At 38.6% G+C, this 16,354-nt stretch overlaps 1 protein-coding gene across 1 annotated transcript in view; it reads left to right on the top strand.

Annotated features, from left to right (window-relative positions):
- LOC145683121 (tyrosine-protein kinase Dnt-like) overlaps positions 1–16,354 on the top strand; it is a 554,239-nt gene that overhangs the window by 505,185 nt on the left and 32,700 nt on the right. Inside the window, exon 5 of the mRNA XM_081754483.1 lies at positions 4,129–4,303. Within this exon, the coding sequence (XP_081610609.1) occupies positions 4,129–4,303 (175 nt within the window). The remainder of the gene's footprint in view (positions 1–4,128; positions 4,304–16,354) is intronic.

The following is a 16,354-nucleotide window of genomic DNA, read 5'->3' as shown; positions in this document are numbered from 1 at the left end:
GCCCATTGAGAATTTTGGGTCCGAGCTAACGTGGGCCTCATTCAGAATAGTGAATTCCATTAATTTTAGTGAGTCTGGGTTATCGTGAGTGTCATTGAGTCAGTTAGCGTGAGTTCCATTGAGAATAGTGAGTCTGAGATAATGTGAGCGTCTTTGAGATTAGTGACCGCGAATCCCATTTTGGATAGTAAGTCTGACTTAGCGTGAGCGTAATTGAGGTTAGTGAAAGTGAGTCTCATTGAAGATAGTGAGTTTGAGCTGGCATGAGCGTAATTGAGATTAGTGAGAGTGAGTCTCATTAAGGATAGTGAGTTTAAGCTAAGATAAGCGTCATTGAGATTTGTGAGAGTAAGTTCTGTTGAGGGTAGTAAGTCTGAGCTAGCGTGAGCGTTGTTGAAATTGGTGAGAGTAAGCCACATTGGGAACAGTGAGTTTGAGCTGGCATGACCCTAATTGAGATTAACGAGAGTAAGCCCTAAGTGAGTCTGAGCTAGCTAGCGTGAGCGTCATTGAGATTAGTGAATGAGCCACATTGAGGATAGTAAGTCTGAGCTAGCGTGAGTGTCATAAAGATTAGTGAGAGTGAGTCACATTGAGAATAGTGAGTAAGTTAGCGTGAGGCTCATTGACATTATAGGGAGTGCGAGCCCTATTGAGAATAGTGAATCTGAGCTAACGTGAGCCTCATTGAAATTAGTGAACGTAAACTCCACTGAAGATAGTGAATCTAAACTAGCGTGAGCATCATTGAGATTAGTGAGCGCAAACCTCATTGAAGATAGTGAATCTGATCTAACGTGAGCATCATTCATATTGGTGAGAGTGAGTTCCATTGAGATTAGTGAGTTTGAGTTAACGTGAGCGTCATTGAGATTAGTGAGAGTGAACCCCATTAAGGTAGTGAGAGTGAGTTCCGTTGAGTTTAGTAAGTCTGGGCTAGCGTGAGCATCATTGAGATTAGTGAGAGTGAATCACATTGAGGGTAGTGAGTAAGCGAGCGTGAGTCTCATTGGCATTATAGTGAGCGTGAGCTCCATTGAGGATAGTAAGTCTGAACTAGCGTGAACATCGTTAAGATTAGTGAGAATGAGCACCATTGAGTAGAGTTAATCTGAGCCGGAGTGAAGCCCGATTACAAAAATCTAGTCTGAAATGCTTGGATCTTGGATTTGATTGATTTCTATTTATCTCCCTTTTTCAAACAGTAAAGCTACAGAGGTTGTTCAGTCTACATTTAGCCAATTTCGACTTACCTAAAAATTTAGAAGAATCCATGGCGCCAGGTCCGTAAGTGCTCGATGTGTTTCCCTTGGTTCCTAACAATAGCCCGACAGCGTAATTTCCACTGTAATAGGCTTCTCTAAAGAACTGGGAGGGGAATATTGTCCCATTCCCTTTGCACAGCTTTTCAAAGTCCTTCCACGGTTGTCACACGCCATTTTCCCAAAGCCCGCTTCAGCAATTCAAATCCACAATAGTCCATAGGACTTGCATCTGGAGATTTAACAGGTACCTCATTGAAAGGTATCACCTGTATACCACTTGCCTCCTTCATCTCCCTGTAGAATGCGAGGGACGATCGTGAGGTATGTGATGAGGCCTTGTCCATGTGAATGCGCACCAGATTGGCGTCATTTCCGTACATTGTTGGAATCTCATGCTCCTAGATCGGCCGCATGATCTGCTCCTGAAAATACAGCGAATTTATTTGGCAGTTCTTCACCACCCTACGAATCTTCAGTTTACCTAAGTAACAGTAGCCAGTAACGACCATGAACCCTCTTGGGAAGGATTCTTTACAGACGCGGACCCACCTTCTGAAGTTCTTGGCGCCTTTCTCTCGGTACATGATGGATCTCGGTTTGCCGCAGTCGGAAAGATAAATCCATGCTTCATCGAGCGTTACGACGTACATCCACCTTTGTTTTGCCAGATGCCGTTCGTACAGCTTCCGGCCGTTACACTTTCGTTCCTTTTGGTGGGCATCCGTGAGAAGATGGCCGCGAGCTTTCATGACTTTTTCCAGCTTGAGTTGATGGTGTAACGTCCGGTTCACAGTCCCCAAAGACACGTCAAGACGATTAGCCATACACATTTGTGTGGCGGATTTTCTTGCATTGCCATTTTGCGAACTTTCCTCTGCTTGGTGCATTCCCGCTTCCTAGGCAACTTCGTTGGTGATCCAAATGGTGGAGCTTCGTTGCCCTTGTACTTTTTAATAACATTTTTTATTCCACTTAAACTGATGTTGCAACCATTCTTCTTGCACTGTTTTCTAATGACAGAAACACAGTGGGCGTCATAAAGAATCGCAACATAGCCTTGTCAAAACCGGCTTAGTTTGGGCGGCATTTTGGTCACAGAGCGGAAACCCACACACTTGGAAACAAATTTAACACAACACTCACAACAATGGTCCTGTTTTGTGCGTTATTGTCGTGTTCGCGGAAAAACAACTCCGTTCCCAAGAAGCCACTGCACAACACTGCAGGACGCCACGAGCCAGTCGGGTGAGTCCATTCTGCCCGGGAGGGGGAAGGAACGAAATCGGCCAAACGTAGGCTGAACAACCTCTGAATATGTGACAAGATCTGCAGATTAAAATCGGATCTAAACTACTGTAGTGCATTCGTTTCTCTTCTATGGGAACCGAACCTGGGATCTCACGTACAAAGTGCACACTGCAGCAAACTCACTTTGTAGTGCATACTGCATTGAATTAGGTTCAAACAGACTTTGTTGACAATAAGAATAATTGATAGTTGTAGAAGGACAAAAACATTTCAAACAAATATAAATTTTATTATAATAAATTGTAATAAATTCTAATAAGAAATACAATTGCAAATATAACCATTTTCTATTACGTTTCTCAAGATACAAAATCGTTTTAAAAATAGTCTTCCAGTAGTATTGAATAGTTTTTTGGGTCCTATGTGATTTACATTTATCGTTTCTTGTATGAAAATTCTGTATTTTAATTTCATATAATTTCAGGGTTACGGTTTTTAATTTGGTTATAGTTTGATGGCAGGGAAATCAATACTCTAGATCGTTTAAATTGTGATGCAACGAAAGTAAAAAATCACCAAAAAATGAAAGACTTTGTAACTAAATTAGAGTATGCTAAACGCCTAAAATATTAATACTCTTTGAATCTTAAACGTACATAAAATCCCATATTTACTCTTTTGGTATTTTTCTGTATCACCATCACATACTAAACCACATATGAGCACTACTCCTGCAGAAAGGGTTATTTAACGTATTGCACATATAACCAACCCGCTTTGCCTACCATTCACACTCTGCAAGGCTATTGTAGAAAGTTCGAAACACGTAGCCTTTAGATAGATCGCAGCACAAGTCAAACACTTGCTGCTTTATAACCAAGGATCTTATAAAATAGAGGATCTGCCCTTACAACAAAATCTTAAAGCCATACGTCACAGTTTCGCCACCCCTACTCTGCCCACTCCGCCCAATAGGATCGCAATGTTTTGAACCAACAATCATGGTGGAAACGAAAGTAGGCAATCAGACGATAGCAGACACGAGGGTAGCCAATCAGACGTGCCGATGCTCGGTTGTTTTTTGACTTCACCGATTTAATAGGATGAAGATACATATGGACAGATCCTCCATTTATAACATCCTTGTTTATAACAGCGAACGAGGCTGCAGTCTTCCGCTATCAGCTTAATTTGTTTTTCGTGAGTGATATGTTACAACGCGCTCTAGTAACTAAACCAATGAGGAAGGCAGTAGCGGATCTAGGCCGGAGCCGGGGACCCTAAACCCCGCAGTTTCTTGAGAGACAAAAATAATTTTAGCTGTTATTGATATATTTTTGAAAGTTTATAGTAAATTCATGATATACCTATCATAGTTTGGGTTGTGGCTTTCCCTCCAGTTTTTATTTTCTAGATCTGCCACTGAGGGAAGGCTAAATAATCACGTCGTAATGGTTAGCTGACAAATAGTAATTAAGAAGTGTACTACAGATAAACTTTAGTTTCCATAGATAATATTTCCAGTAGTTAAATTTAACCTGCTCGTTGTATAATATCAAATTATAAATTCGCACGTAGTTGTTTTTAAATATTTGTATTTTTGTGTCTTTCACAGAAGAACCAACACCTCGGAATGATTCCATCAGACTAGATCCAGGTTCACTAGTGACATCTAGTGGAACATTCTATGTAGCTGTTGGTTGTGCTTGTGCAATGATCATAGTGGTGATTGCAATCACATCGGTTGTATACGTGAAGAGCAAGAAAGCTAGAACACAAGAATCACTACAGTAAGTATATTCTGATACTTTGTTTTAGCATAAGGAGCCTAGATTTTGAAAATACGTAGAATAAGATATATATTGTAATGTAATGAAACTAAAAAAAAAAAAATGTCTCGAATGTCTGGATAAAATTCAGTGGTCATGAAGCCTGCCCCATACAGTTTTGTGTACTTGATTTAAACTTTTTTCATCCACTATTTTGTTGTGAGCTTTTCTTTTTTACTTAGTAGCTGGGTAGAAACACTGATCGGGATCCTTATTTCTTCATCTCTACTTTCTTTTTAAAATAATAATGGTCTTTATGCAGAGTTGTTCTGATGCGTGATTAGTGCAATACTAAAGCGTTCGACTAATACATGGGGCCGCGTAGGCTCAGTGGTTCACCTCTGGTGCATGGGGTCCCAGGTTCAAACCCTGCTCCCGCCAAGTGAACTTTGTGGTGGACCAACACCGTGTACGTGGGTTTTCTCGGGGTTCTCTCGTTTCCTCCCACTTCCTTCATTCCACCATTTTATTCACCTCTCATCATCACCGTCTCCTTTAGCCTAACCGGCATAACCGTGGGACGTAATTAAAACTCAAAGATTTCTGCAGTAGTAAGGATAATCATACGTCAAAACGACTCTGCATAAGGCCCAATATGTTAATATGTTCAGATACTGGTGAAACTAATCTCATAGAAACAGTTCTCTAGAGATCTGAAAATTTTACCTTTATTTTTTTCCTCTACGTCAAAAATATGAAAAGCTACTACAATTTTACACATTTTGTTAGAATGTGATTAAAGAAAATTATGTGCTTGTGGTGACTTGAAACATTATTATTTGGAGGACGCGGTCACTCAGAACCAGGGTGCTTACCTCTGGTGCTTGAGGTCCCTGGTTCGATCCCCGAGCAAGTAAGTTTGTGGTGGACAACATCGTGTCTATGGGTTTTCTCGGAACTCCCGTATCCTCCCACCCTCTCATTCCACCAATTCTTCCATCATTATTTATTTACCTTATTCATCCGTCTTCCATCATTATTCATTTGCCTTATTCATCCGCATAATCGTGGAACGTTAAACTGAAAGATTTTATTTGAAACATTATTTATTGATTGGAGGAATGACAAGAAAGCTACAACAGAACAAAAGGATAGGAAATACGACGGTAGATGTAATGCAGACACGTAAACAAAAATTTTCGTTGGGGGAGAGTCCAAAGTCAACAAGATTTGAGGAGGACCTGGATTTGGTGGACCCTCCGAGACTTGATTCCTGGTGCAGACGAAATACGAGTATATTATTTAAAAATTGTTACAAAGTTTTAGTTTTGAATCCAAGGTGAATCCAAGGATCTGCCCTTACAACAAAATCTTGAAGCCATTCGTCAGTTTCCCACTCCTACTCTGCCCACTCCACCCGATAGGATCGCAATGTTTTGAGCCGGGATGGCGGGAACGAAAGCAGGCAATCAGAAGATGGCGGAAACGAGAATAGCCAATCAGATGTGCTGATGCTCGGTTGTTTTTTAACTTCATTGATATAATAGGATGAAGATACACATGGGAGGATCCTGTATTTTATAACATTCTTGGGTGAATCCCCATGGGTGCGCTCCTGATGGAATGTGGACTTTTTGACGCTAGAAGGAACAGGGTATAAAATTAGAAAGGAGAGAGAGGATTAGCATTAGGAATTAGATTTCTGGGCTTTCGGCATCTATGGCCATGTTAGCCCATCACTAGGATTATGATTAGGAATTAGATTTCTGGGCTTTCGGCATCTATGGCCATGTTAGCCCGTCACTAAGATTATGATTAGGAATTAGATTTCTGGGCTTTCGGCATCTATGGCCATGTTAGCCCGTCACTAGGATTATGATTAGGAATTAGATTTCTGGGCTTTCGGCATCTATGACCATGTTAGCCCGTCACTAGGATTATGATTAGGAATTAGATTTCTGGGCTTTCGGCATTTATGGCCGTGTTAGCCCGTTCACGTATGAGGAACTATGTCCCTCGACGATTACACTATCGAAGGAAAGGGAAGGAAGAAAGGATTGCGAAAAGGAGGAAACGGCCTGGGACCTGTATGTTAGGTATCATACCGCCATTTACCTGGTGGGAATGAAGAAAACCCAGGGAAACCTTACACAGGATAGCTGACCTGAAAAAGCTTTTACACTTTTTCAACTGAGTGTCCCCACCGGGAATCGAACCCTAGACCGCTCGCACCAAAAAAGGAGACAGAGGTTGAGGGAATGTAGTACATGATGACTCAAAATGAGTGTGATCAAAATTAAGATTTTAATTATTAATATGGTGAGAATGAAATGTCTGTTTCAACGTCCCTTGGGAAACCCACATCGACAACACAACACAAGGGTAGATTATGGTTATGCGTCTTATGTCACAAACTCTGTACACGTCCAGCAATCAAGGTAAGGAACTAAGGCAATCAGAACGTAGTGCGTTGCTGAACAGCTCGTATGAAAATACATCATAGAATAAACTTAAATGTGAATAAATTTCCTCTATAAATTCAAACTGCTACATTCTGGATAGCAAGCCGAAAACAACTGTGCATTCGGCCCCGAAAACTATGGATTTGGCACTTATATCGGTCATTTTCGATTATTGTTATATATCTCCCCCTTCCTGAAGTTTCGGAACTGAATTTGGAATTAAATGGCATCGGAAGTGTCACTGTTCATCTCAGTGACCCCGAAAATGATGAATTCGACACTAATATCGGTGATTTATATATCTTCCCTCCCCCTCCCCTAAGTTCGAAGTAAAATTATAAAACACATCCCAGGCCAGAATCTCATTTTTGTTGAAATTTTTATCAAGATCGATCTGTTGGTTTAAGAGTTATTGAATAAAACTTAGTTACTTTCATTTATATATATATAAATGAAAGTAACTAAGTTTTATTCAATAACTCTTAAACCAACAGATCGATCTTGATAAAAATTTCAATAAAATTTTCAATAATTTCAATAAATTTCTGTAAAAATATTTACTAATGATTTAAGGGAATCACATACAGGGCACACACAAACAAAAAAAATAATTTTAATGGAGCGGCTTTTATTTGAGTATTACCTTTTTATTATTTCCCACGAATTTTAAAGGTGTGATTTATTTTCGAAAATCAATCTAGCACGTATTTACATTTAGATTAACTCCTAATTCCTAACATAGTAATGGTATATATACCACAATTTTTTTGTGTTCTCCTAAACACCTAAATTACTTGATCAGAAAAGTTTCAGATGTTAAAATTTTATCAGAAAGTTTAATAATCCTTGTGTTAAATGCATTAGCAACACTGCAGATACCAGAATGGGAAGAGGGGGAGAATAGATTTAGTAGTAAAGAGAAGGAAATTGACATTGGCTTGGGGAAGAAATGAATGCACATACAAAGATGTGGGGGAAACTAATGGATCTAGGCACTGGGAGATATGGGAATTTATCATCCCAGTACAATACCAACGTTGCCAACTTCATGACATTCTTAGTTTAAGTAATTCAATAATGTCAAAAATATGTAGTTGTTATATATTCCGTAAAAGAAAATATGAGGATATGTAATAAAAGGCATCTCACATTATATGGTGGTTCCTTTAAAAAAAAAAAACAGTAATTTCGCAGCCGGACTATCAGAAACAGGAGGAATCATCTCAAACAAAGAAATCTATAGAATAATCTGCTTAATATAACGTAACCGAACTCCTGAATGAGTTAAAGTAATCGGTAATAGTCAGGCCAGCACTCAGAAATTTTTGTTGGGAGAGGTAGAAGTTTTCAGAGTGTCCAATATTACAAGCCACTACGTCTTTGTAGTATTGAATGGGTATTGATTCTTCACCCGAAAAGACGATAAATAATTGTAAAATACTGTACTTCTATCTATATTTTCAAAAAAATTATAGAACTAGATTATTTTTAAAGAAAAAGAATACTGATGTACTGTAAGATCAAATTTCCATGTGATATTTCCCTGTTAAACAAGTGTAATTTTATTGTATGTCAACTTTGTATCCAAATCTGGACGCTCAACAGTACCGTGCCGTAGGGAGGGGGCAAGCGGGGTAACGGCCCTGGGCACCGAAGTAAGGAGGCACAATATTCGGGAGGAAAAAGGAAAAGATATAGATATATATATAAAATAAAAGGAAAAAGTAATAAAAAGTGCTTAAAATCAAGGAAAAGTAGGGTTTATATCTCAAAATTTTCTTACGCTTCGCGCCAACCATGGTGGCGCTTAGCGGCTGGTGTGTCGACCTCACTCATATGTACAGGGGACGCCCCGGGCGCTGATCCTCCACGGTACGGCACTGATGCTGATATACATGCATTCACCTATACGTAGCTCAGAAAATAATATATTTAGCATGGGTATTAATATATATACTTATAACAATCTCAATCATTTAGTTCAGATTAGTTCTGACAAATGGGTTAGATTGTTGTGTGTGAATGGAAATTACTTAATTTATTAAATGAAACTCAGGACATCAGATTTTGTTAATTAACCAAAACTGGTGCTTGGCCTTTTGCTACTTAATGTATAATGACTAATCATACTCAAGATACGAATTTTGATAGAAGAAAAAATTGGTCTTTTTGAGTCAAATATAAGCAAAGTGTTACTAACTAGGGAAGTACTAGAAATGGTACGCTGGGATCTGCATGTGTTATATATCATTGGAAAGGTCATACCGAGTATACCTTGCATGTAAAATATCTCGCTTGAATGGGGCCTGTAGAGAGCGTGGTGACCATTGGAAGATCAGCGTGGTGACCATTGATTCCACAACTGTCTTTCCGGTTTCACATTATTCTGTGTATAGTTGTGAGCCATATGTATAATAAATGTCAACTCTCATGAGTTGAAATGGTACCGACACCGAGACTAGTCGTGATCTCGTCTCTTTTGCACTTTTTGTCCGCCATATTGGATCCGTCATATTGCATTTTGCACTTTTAACATTGGATTCATACTCCGCAACCACGAAAACCTCTATCTACATGCTTTAAGTTCCATAGCAACGTTTTGCATTGTGTCCGCCATTTTGAATTTTACATTTTTGGTATCGAATTCATACATAGCGACGTCGAATATCTCTATATACCTAATTTCAGATCCATAGATTTCTTATCTCTGTATACCTAATTTCAGATCCACAGATTTATTTCTTGTAATTTGTGTCCGCCATGTTGAATCCGTCATTTTGATTTGTAAACATTTGATGTCAGATTTGTATTCAGCTACCTTTTAAACCTATATATACCACGTCTCAAAACAATTACATCATGGTTTCTTATTTTGTCCACGTTTTTTGGTATTCCGAAGCGTGCCTTGTTCTGATCTTCAAATGGTCGCCACGTCGCCTACAGGCCCCATTCAAGCGAGATATTTTATATGTAAGGTGTACTTGGTGTGACCTTTCCAACGATATATAACACATGCAGAATCCGGTGTACCACTTCTAGTACTTCCCTAGTAAGTCATGATCCAGCTTTATACTCACCCAAATTCTTTCCGGAGAGCCGCGGTGGCTCAGTGGTAGAGCGTTCACCTCTGGTGCTTGGGGTCCCGGGTTCGATCTCAGCCCCCGCCAAGTGAACTTTGTGGTGGACCAACACCGTGTGCGTGACTTTCCTCGGGGTTCTCCCGTTTCCTCCCATTTTCTTCATTCCACCATTTCATTCATTACTCATCATCACCGTCTCCTTTAGCCTAACAATGGGACGTAAAACTCAAAGATTTCATTTCATTTTTCCAAATTCTTTCCTCTAGGATGATGAGGTAGATATTGCCTCTTTTATGGACATACGTATCCTCACTCAAGTTCTGTACCAAATCAGTCCACCTACCTTCTCTCACTAGTTTTTTTGGTGACGTCATTACTCTTCCTCTTACCTTAACATTGCAAGAATTTCCCGATTTCTCCCAAAGAAGGAAGTGTTTACGATTTAAGCCAATATATTGCTACAGAACATAAGTTTTGTTTCTTATAGAAAGAATATTCTGTCTGCACCATGATTTTAAGTTGTTACGTTACATCCTTAATTGATCTAAAGATACGTGAATGGCCTACCAACACCAGTCTGAGAATTCAATTTTTATTTTCTTTTAAAATATAAACAATTTACAAAGTATTCAAATAATAGTTAATTAAATATATCTTCCGTCTTATCAATTAATTTCTGACATATTACAGTTTTATTGAGAAAGTGTCCAAATGTATGTTGAGTTAGGAAGGTTTTTTTTTTTTTTTTTTTTTTTTTTTTTTTTTTTTTTTGAGGGATCCCGACCCGGTAGGAAGACAGTAACAAAATGTAAAGATGCAGGAAGACAAATAACAAAATGTCTAGATACTAAGCATGAAGAGATTTTTTGATTCGTTATCTCAGAACAAATTTATGTCAACAATTAACCTTTCCTAATTTGACAAATGAAATTAACTGGAAATATCCTATTTTGCGTATCTCTAGCGCGTAGGATATCTAGTTTGACCTCATCTTCCGTTAAGTGGGCTTTGTGGTGAACAAACACCGTGACCGTGGATTTTCTCGGAGTTCTCCCGTTTTCTCGCACTTTCGTCATTCCACCATTATCATAAATCTTACAATCACCGGGCACCCGTTAGCCTTGGTGTATACTAAAGCCTGTGCAAACATCTTGGCATTTCAGCTAAACGAATAAAACGAATGAAACGCAAGGTCTGACGCGACGTTGCCGAGTGTTAAGGGGAGTGGCTATGGCTAAGCAGACGAACTACAGCACGATCAGGTGGCAGAGGATAGAGGTGGATGTGTACAAAATAAACGTGGCAATACCGCTATCCTCTCATTTGCTAGCAGCATTTAAAGGGAACTCGGAGCGCCGCCTTCAAATGCCAAGATGTTTGGCACGCTGTTTAGTCGTAGGACGTTAAACTAAAAAGAAAATATTGAGAGAGGTGTTCACCAACACTTAAGCTTGCAGTATAAGTAACTCTTATGTTTTCAGAGATAAAATTTAGATACTTTGTCTATAGAAAGTTTGGAGAATGTTCTACTTAACAAAATGCTAAAGAACATCAAAAATAACCCTGTTGACCAAAACTGCTGGTTTCTGAAATATATATCTCTGTTCGGAATTGCTCCGGTGCCCTGATCATAACAAATATAGTACTGTTCATAACAAATCCTGCTTTTTAAAAGGCACCAAACTAAATTTTAAAATGTACAATGATGAGAAACAGGAACAAACTCGCTTATCTTTTGCCTTATTTCAAAGAAAACGTACACTCATATCCAGAATTATTGTCGCATGTCTATAAATATGTTGTTGTAGGAATATAATTTGATAACGAATTCGCTCGGTATTTCTTACAATGTTAGGATGTGTATAATCAGCAAAGACATGTATGTGGCAAATTTCATGCCAAAAGAGCTGTAAATAAGAACAATAAAACTAAAATAAAACTTTCTTGTCCATTTAGCAACGTTTTGTTTTACTCATTCTAATTTTCGTATTTATGATTCTTTTCTTATGAAATTTACCACAAATATACATTTCCCGATTGTACACATAGTATCAGTATTAAAAGTACCCTACAAAATCATTATCAAATTATATTCTTACAAGAAGACGCGACAATAATTTTGGACATGAGTGTACCTATAATCTAGCTAAAAGCTGCTCAGGTGAAGCACTTAAAGAAATGCATAAAAACAAGAAAATGCAGCATTAGCTTTAAGTGCAGAAAGTACAAATATATATTTCCATTAGCCTTTCGTTTCCAAGAACTACAATCTTTATAAGTCCAGTTCTTACATTCGGCGTTCGACTTCAGGGTAATGAAGAAAGGGCATATCCAGTGACTCCCTACTTTCTTGACCAATAAGTACCAGGGTCGATATTGGTATATAGAGAACCACCGGTAGGCTCTGTAGGTCACGAATGCGTTGGTTTCGTTGTCGCAAAGTGAGGTGTGTTTGAACAGGAGTCGAAAAACCGATCGACGGTTCCGACAGTGTTCTAGTCACTTCTCGTGTCACTGTGAGTCACTGCAGAAGCTTCCGGTGGTGATCTTTGGGTGTATCTTCATCTCCTAACTCTGCTGCGTAATTCTATGCCGCATATTACCCATGAAACCACAGAGATCTAGCAGACCCTCACAAGAAGTGACGAGAACCGACCCAAAAGCACGAATTGCTTACTTGTGTTGGCATGTATCTCCGGTGGCCGACGGGTCCCTCCGGTAATATGGATATTGGGAGAACGTGCAGACGCGCTAGATTCCGAATATGCAAACCGCATGTCACATTTGAAGTTGTTCTAGTGCCAGTGTTCAAAACAGCCAGACACTACTGATCACTCTCGGCTATTTCGACCCATGCGTCAGCTGATCTTTGTTTGTTTGTGTGTGTGTGTCTGTGTGTGTGTGTGTGTGTGTGTGTGTGTGCAGTGGCGGCGGTTGAACGTTAAAAGTGGAGGGGGGCAAGACATGATCTGAATATTTGTTTATAACTGTTAGTTTTTCTGGTTGTTTCTAACACTTTGACGAAATGTTGTGTAACTAATAGGATACTATTTTTTTCACTTAAAATATCGTATTTCATATTTTATTAAGTAAATTGACAAGAGCAACGCAAGTAGGTACTAGCCCTTTGTACTGTTAAACAACCAAAGTGTAAGAAGTTATTTGATTTCTTGCTTATGAACACCTTAAAATTCTGTCTGGAAAATTGTGTGATCAGATTCTTTAATAACAAATTTGCGAAACAAATAAGTAGAAAAGATAATATTAATCATAGTATTGAATAATGAAGCTTGTTTTGTAGAAGTTATATTGAAACTGGAGATTAATGAACAATTTATATATTTAATTCCAGATATGCTCTTAAATGTATGTTATTACTTTTAGAAAATGAAAGACAGTAAATACTACAACCTTATGCTACGACATTTAAAGAAATATTTGCTTTTGCAACTTCCCGAAACATGTTCGTTGCCATTAGATCCAGTTTTCACTTTCTTGGAACACGCCAAAACACAATACTTAGAGTCACTCCACATCCAGTTATACAAAATAATCATAAACCCTAGAATAATGTTGAATTCACTAAATTTAATTGTATATACACTCGTACACCCCTAAACACACCACTTCACTCGTATATTACACTACATAACAATGGAAAAGGTAAAAGTTGTTTCTTATTACGCTCTTTTTAATCAACATTCGTTACTTTAGAAAGAAGAAAAGACATTTTATGCTCTAAATTTTTGTGCAATCAAAGAATAAGTCGTGAAATACTTTTTTTTCGAACTGTTTTTGCGAATTACCGTAGTTTCAAACGCCTAACATATCGAGCCCTTGTAAGAAGTGAAAGTATGCTAGAATTGTTGTGCTCCAATAGGTTGATTTTTGGGTTATTTTATGTGGCAATTAAAATGCAATTCCTATAGTTTCCTTTACTCCAGGGGAAGACAACCAATACATACTCACGCAACGGCAAATACTATATGGTACCATTTTTTCTATGAAGCAGAAATACATACAAAAACTTTACATTTTCAAATGCAACTATATACATTAATGGGTTACTTAAAAAAAGTGCGGGAGCAAGTGCCTCCTTTTCGCCCCCTAATCGACGCCCATGTGTGTGTGTGTGTGTGTGTGTGTGTGTGTGTGTGTCAAGGAACTAATAGAACGTATTTCCCTCATAACACACTCCTAGCTACGGGCCTGCTAGATATCACAACTGAGCCCAACAGTGGTTTCCAACTGGAACCAAACCATATGATCTTCTCTACTGCGCTGGCATGCAATAACTCTGTTCGTGAAATTCGCTAGGACTGCCTGACAAGTTTCCACTTGGATTTCGCCGTCGACTCGTCGAGTTTTCTCCTTTAATTCGCATGATCAGCCTACCGGAAGTGGTTGATTTTCTGCCGCTTCTGGTGTTAATAGAGAGATAAGAGTGGAGATGAAATATAGATTTAGGATTCTAATTGCTTTTCATCATCTAGACTAATACGATTTTTTTTCTATGGCGATCAACGTTAAAACCGGAAGTGGCTCATTTCAGTTATTTCCGGTTTGAATAAAAGGTTAATCAATATTGAAACCGGAAGTTATAATGGATTTCTACCATTTCCGGTCTTAGCAGAGATTTAAGATATTCTTGGAATGCTAAATCCATTGCAGGAAATCACATCTTTCTATCTGCTACCGTTTCTGCTTTATAGCGATTAACGTTGTTACCGGAACTTCTTAATTTCTACCACTTTCGTTTGGAATTCCAGCTCCAAAAACGAACTCGATCCATAATTGTGATGCTCTACATTCTGATTAAATGTGGTGATGCTTGATTGATCAAGTAGTTCTTAAGATTATTTTTGTCTCCCTAACGGACGGACGGACAGAGTAAATATATAAAGAAGTATTTCTGAACCAAACTTCTCAATAACAATTAAATCTGAAAATATTTTTACTAATCTGAGTTATAAATTTCGGCAACATATCATTGCCTTTATCAGATATACTCTTAAATGCCGATAATATTACCGAAACGGGAACACAGATAGTGTTGCTTTGGTCAAATTTTGTTTTTATTGAAGTCACTTTTCAGTATCAAATGGTTATGAAAACTGGGCTTTTAGCTTGACAAAGGTTACAAATTACAAGAGATCTCATTGAAAACGTATTCAGCTTTCCCGCACCGAAGGCAGAAACGTTTACAATTTGACAACGAGAAGCCATATAGTTTTACTTTTTCAAAGGACCTCGTATTACTACGTCCATGGATAGTGGCCCTTAACAGTAGGAAATTAGTTAGCAACACTGTAATACAAAACCCTCTGGTATTCCCAGAGCCTTTTCATTTCAACCAATGACCCCTTGAGGAGTATTGGAGGACATCAGAAAAGGAGGGACGAAAAATGAAGAGGAGAGAAGAGAGGTCAAATAGGCTAAATCACTTCTTTCGCATGATCCTTCGCTGTCAGTCGAGTAGTTACATGTCGGGTGTGTAACCGAGGGGGTAACAAGATCTCTAACAGATAGACACTGTCGAGGGTTAAAGAATCAAAGTGGAGTTTGATGGTTTCCAAAGTATAAAGACAATTTGCTTTGACATGATAGTGCACTTCCCCACCCCGGAGAACGAAAAGAATGATGAAAGAGAGAAAGAAGAGGGATAATTTCCTGCTTTCGCCTTCTTTGATGTCAGAGATCCTGGTACAGACGGGGGGAAAGGAAGGGCAAAGGGCAAGCGGAATCAGTAAATAACATCTTAAATATGTGTTTCTGTACGTCATGGGTAATTTCCCTCATTCAACAAAATCTCTATGAAATGACTTTTAGATTTCGCCTGTCTTAGTGTACTTCCTCTTCTTTTATGCACAGAGCCATCAAATAGTTGCACGTGCGCATTATTTACTACACGAACTAAACAAGAAACATTGTCCTACCAGCTGGCCTAATAGCTAATGCTAGGAAAATTTGTCACACAAGCCCCAAAGTTCGATTCCCGGCGGAAGAGGACTGAATGCATTACGGAGTTTCGTATTCCACCTTAAACTTTAGGTCCACGTCTCATATAGCCTCGACTTGACTTAGGCGTTCTTTTATGCGGATACTCCTTCGAGATGCCTAAACGATAAACCGTTCGTAAGAGGCCTCATCCCGGCGAAATTAAAATACCGCTAATTTTACAGTAATTATGTGATATCTACAAATAGATAAAAGATAATTGAAAATATGGAACAAGAGCGTCCTAGACAATATTATTTTGCATGAGGTACCGTTACCACAAGTCACCTAGTAGCTTTTCGTTTTCAGCCGTCTAGAAACGCGAAAATAAATGCCGAGTTTCAAAATGGCTCGAAATTGCAAGCAGATAAGTGAGTCGTGATAACGGTATCCCATATAAAATAATATTGTCTAGGGTGCTCTTGTTCCACATTTCGATTATCTTTTATCTATTTGAAGATATCTCAAAACTACTGTAAAATTAGTGGTATTTTAATTTCGCTGGGATGAGGTCTCTTATGGTCACTCTCTTC

This window comes from Thermobia domestica, chromosome 4, assembly GCF_964235325.1.
Source record: "Thermobia domestica chromosome 4, izTheDome1.hap1.1, whole genome shotgun sequence".
NCBI classification, from domain to species: domain Eukaryota; kingdom Metazoa; phylum Arthropoda; class Insecta; order Zygentoma; family Lepismatidae; genus Thermobia; species Thermobia domestica.
The sequence above is the reverse complement of the archived record's forward strand: the minus strand, read 5'-3'. Positions and strand labels throughout refer to the sequence as shown.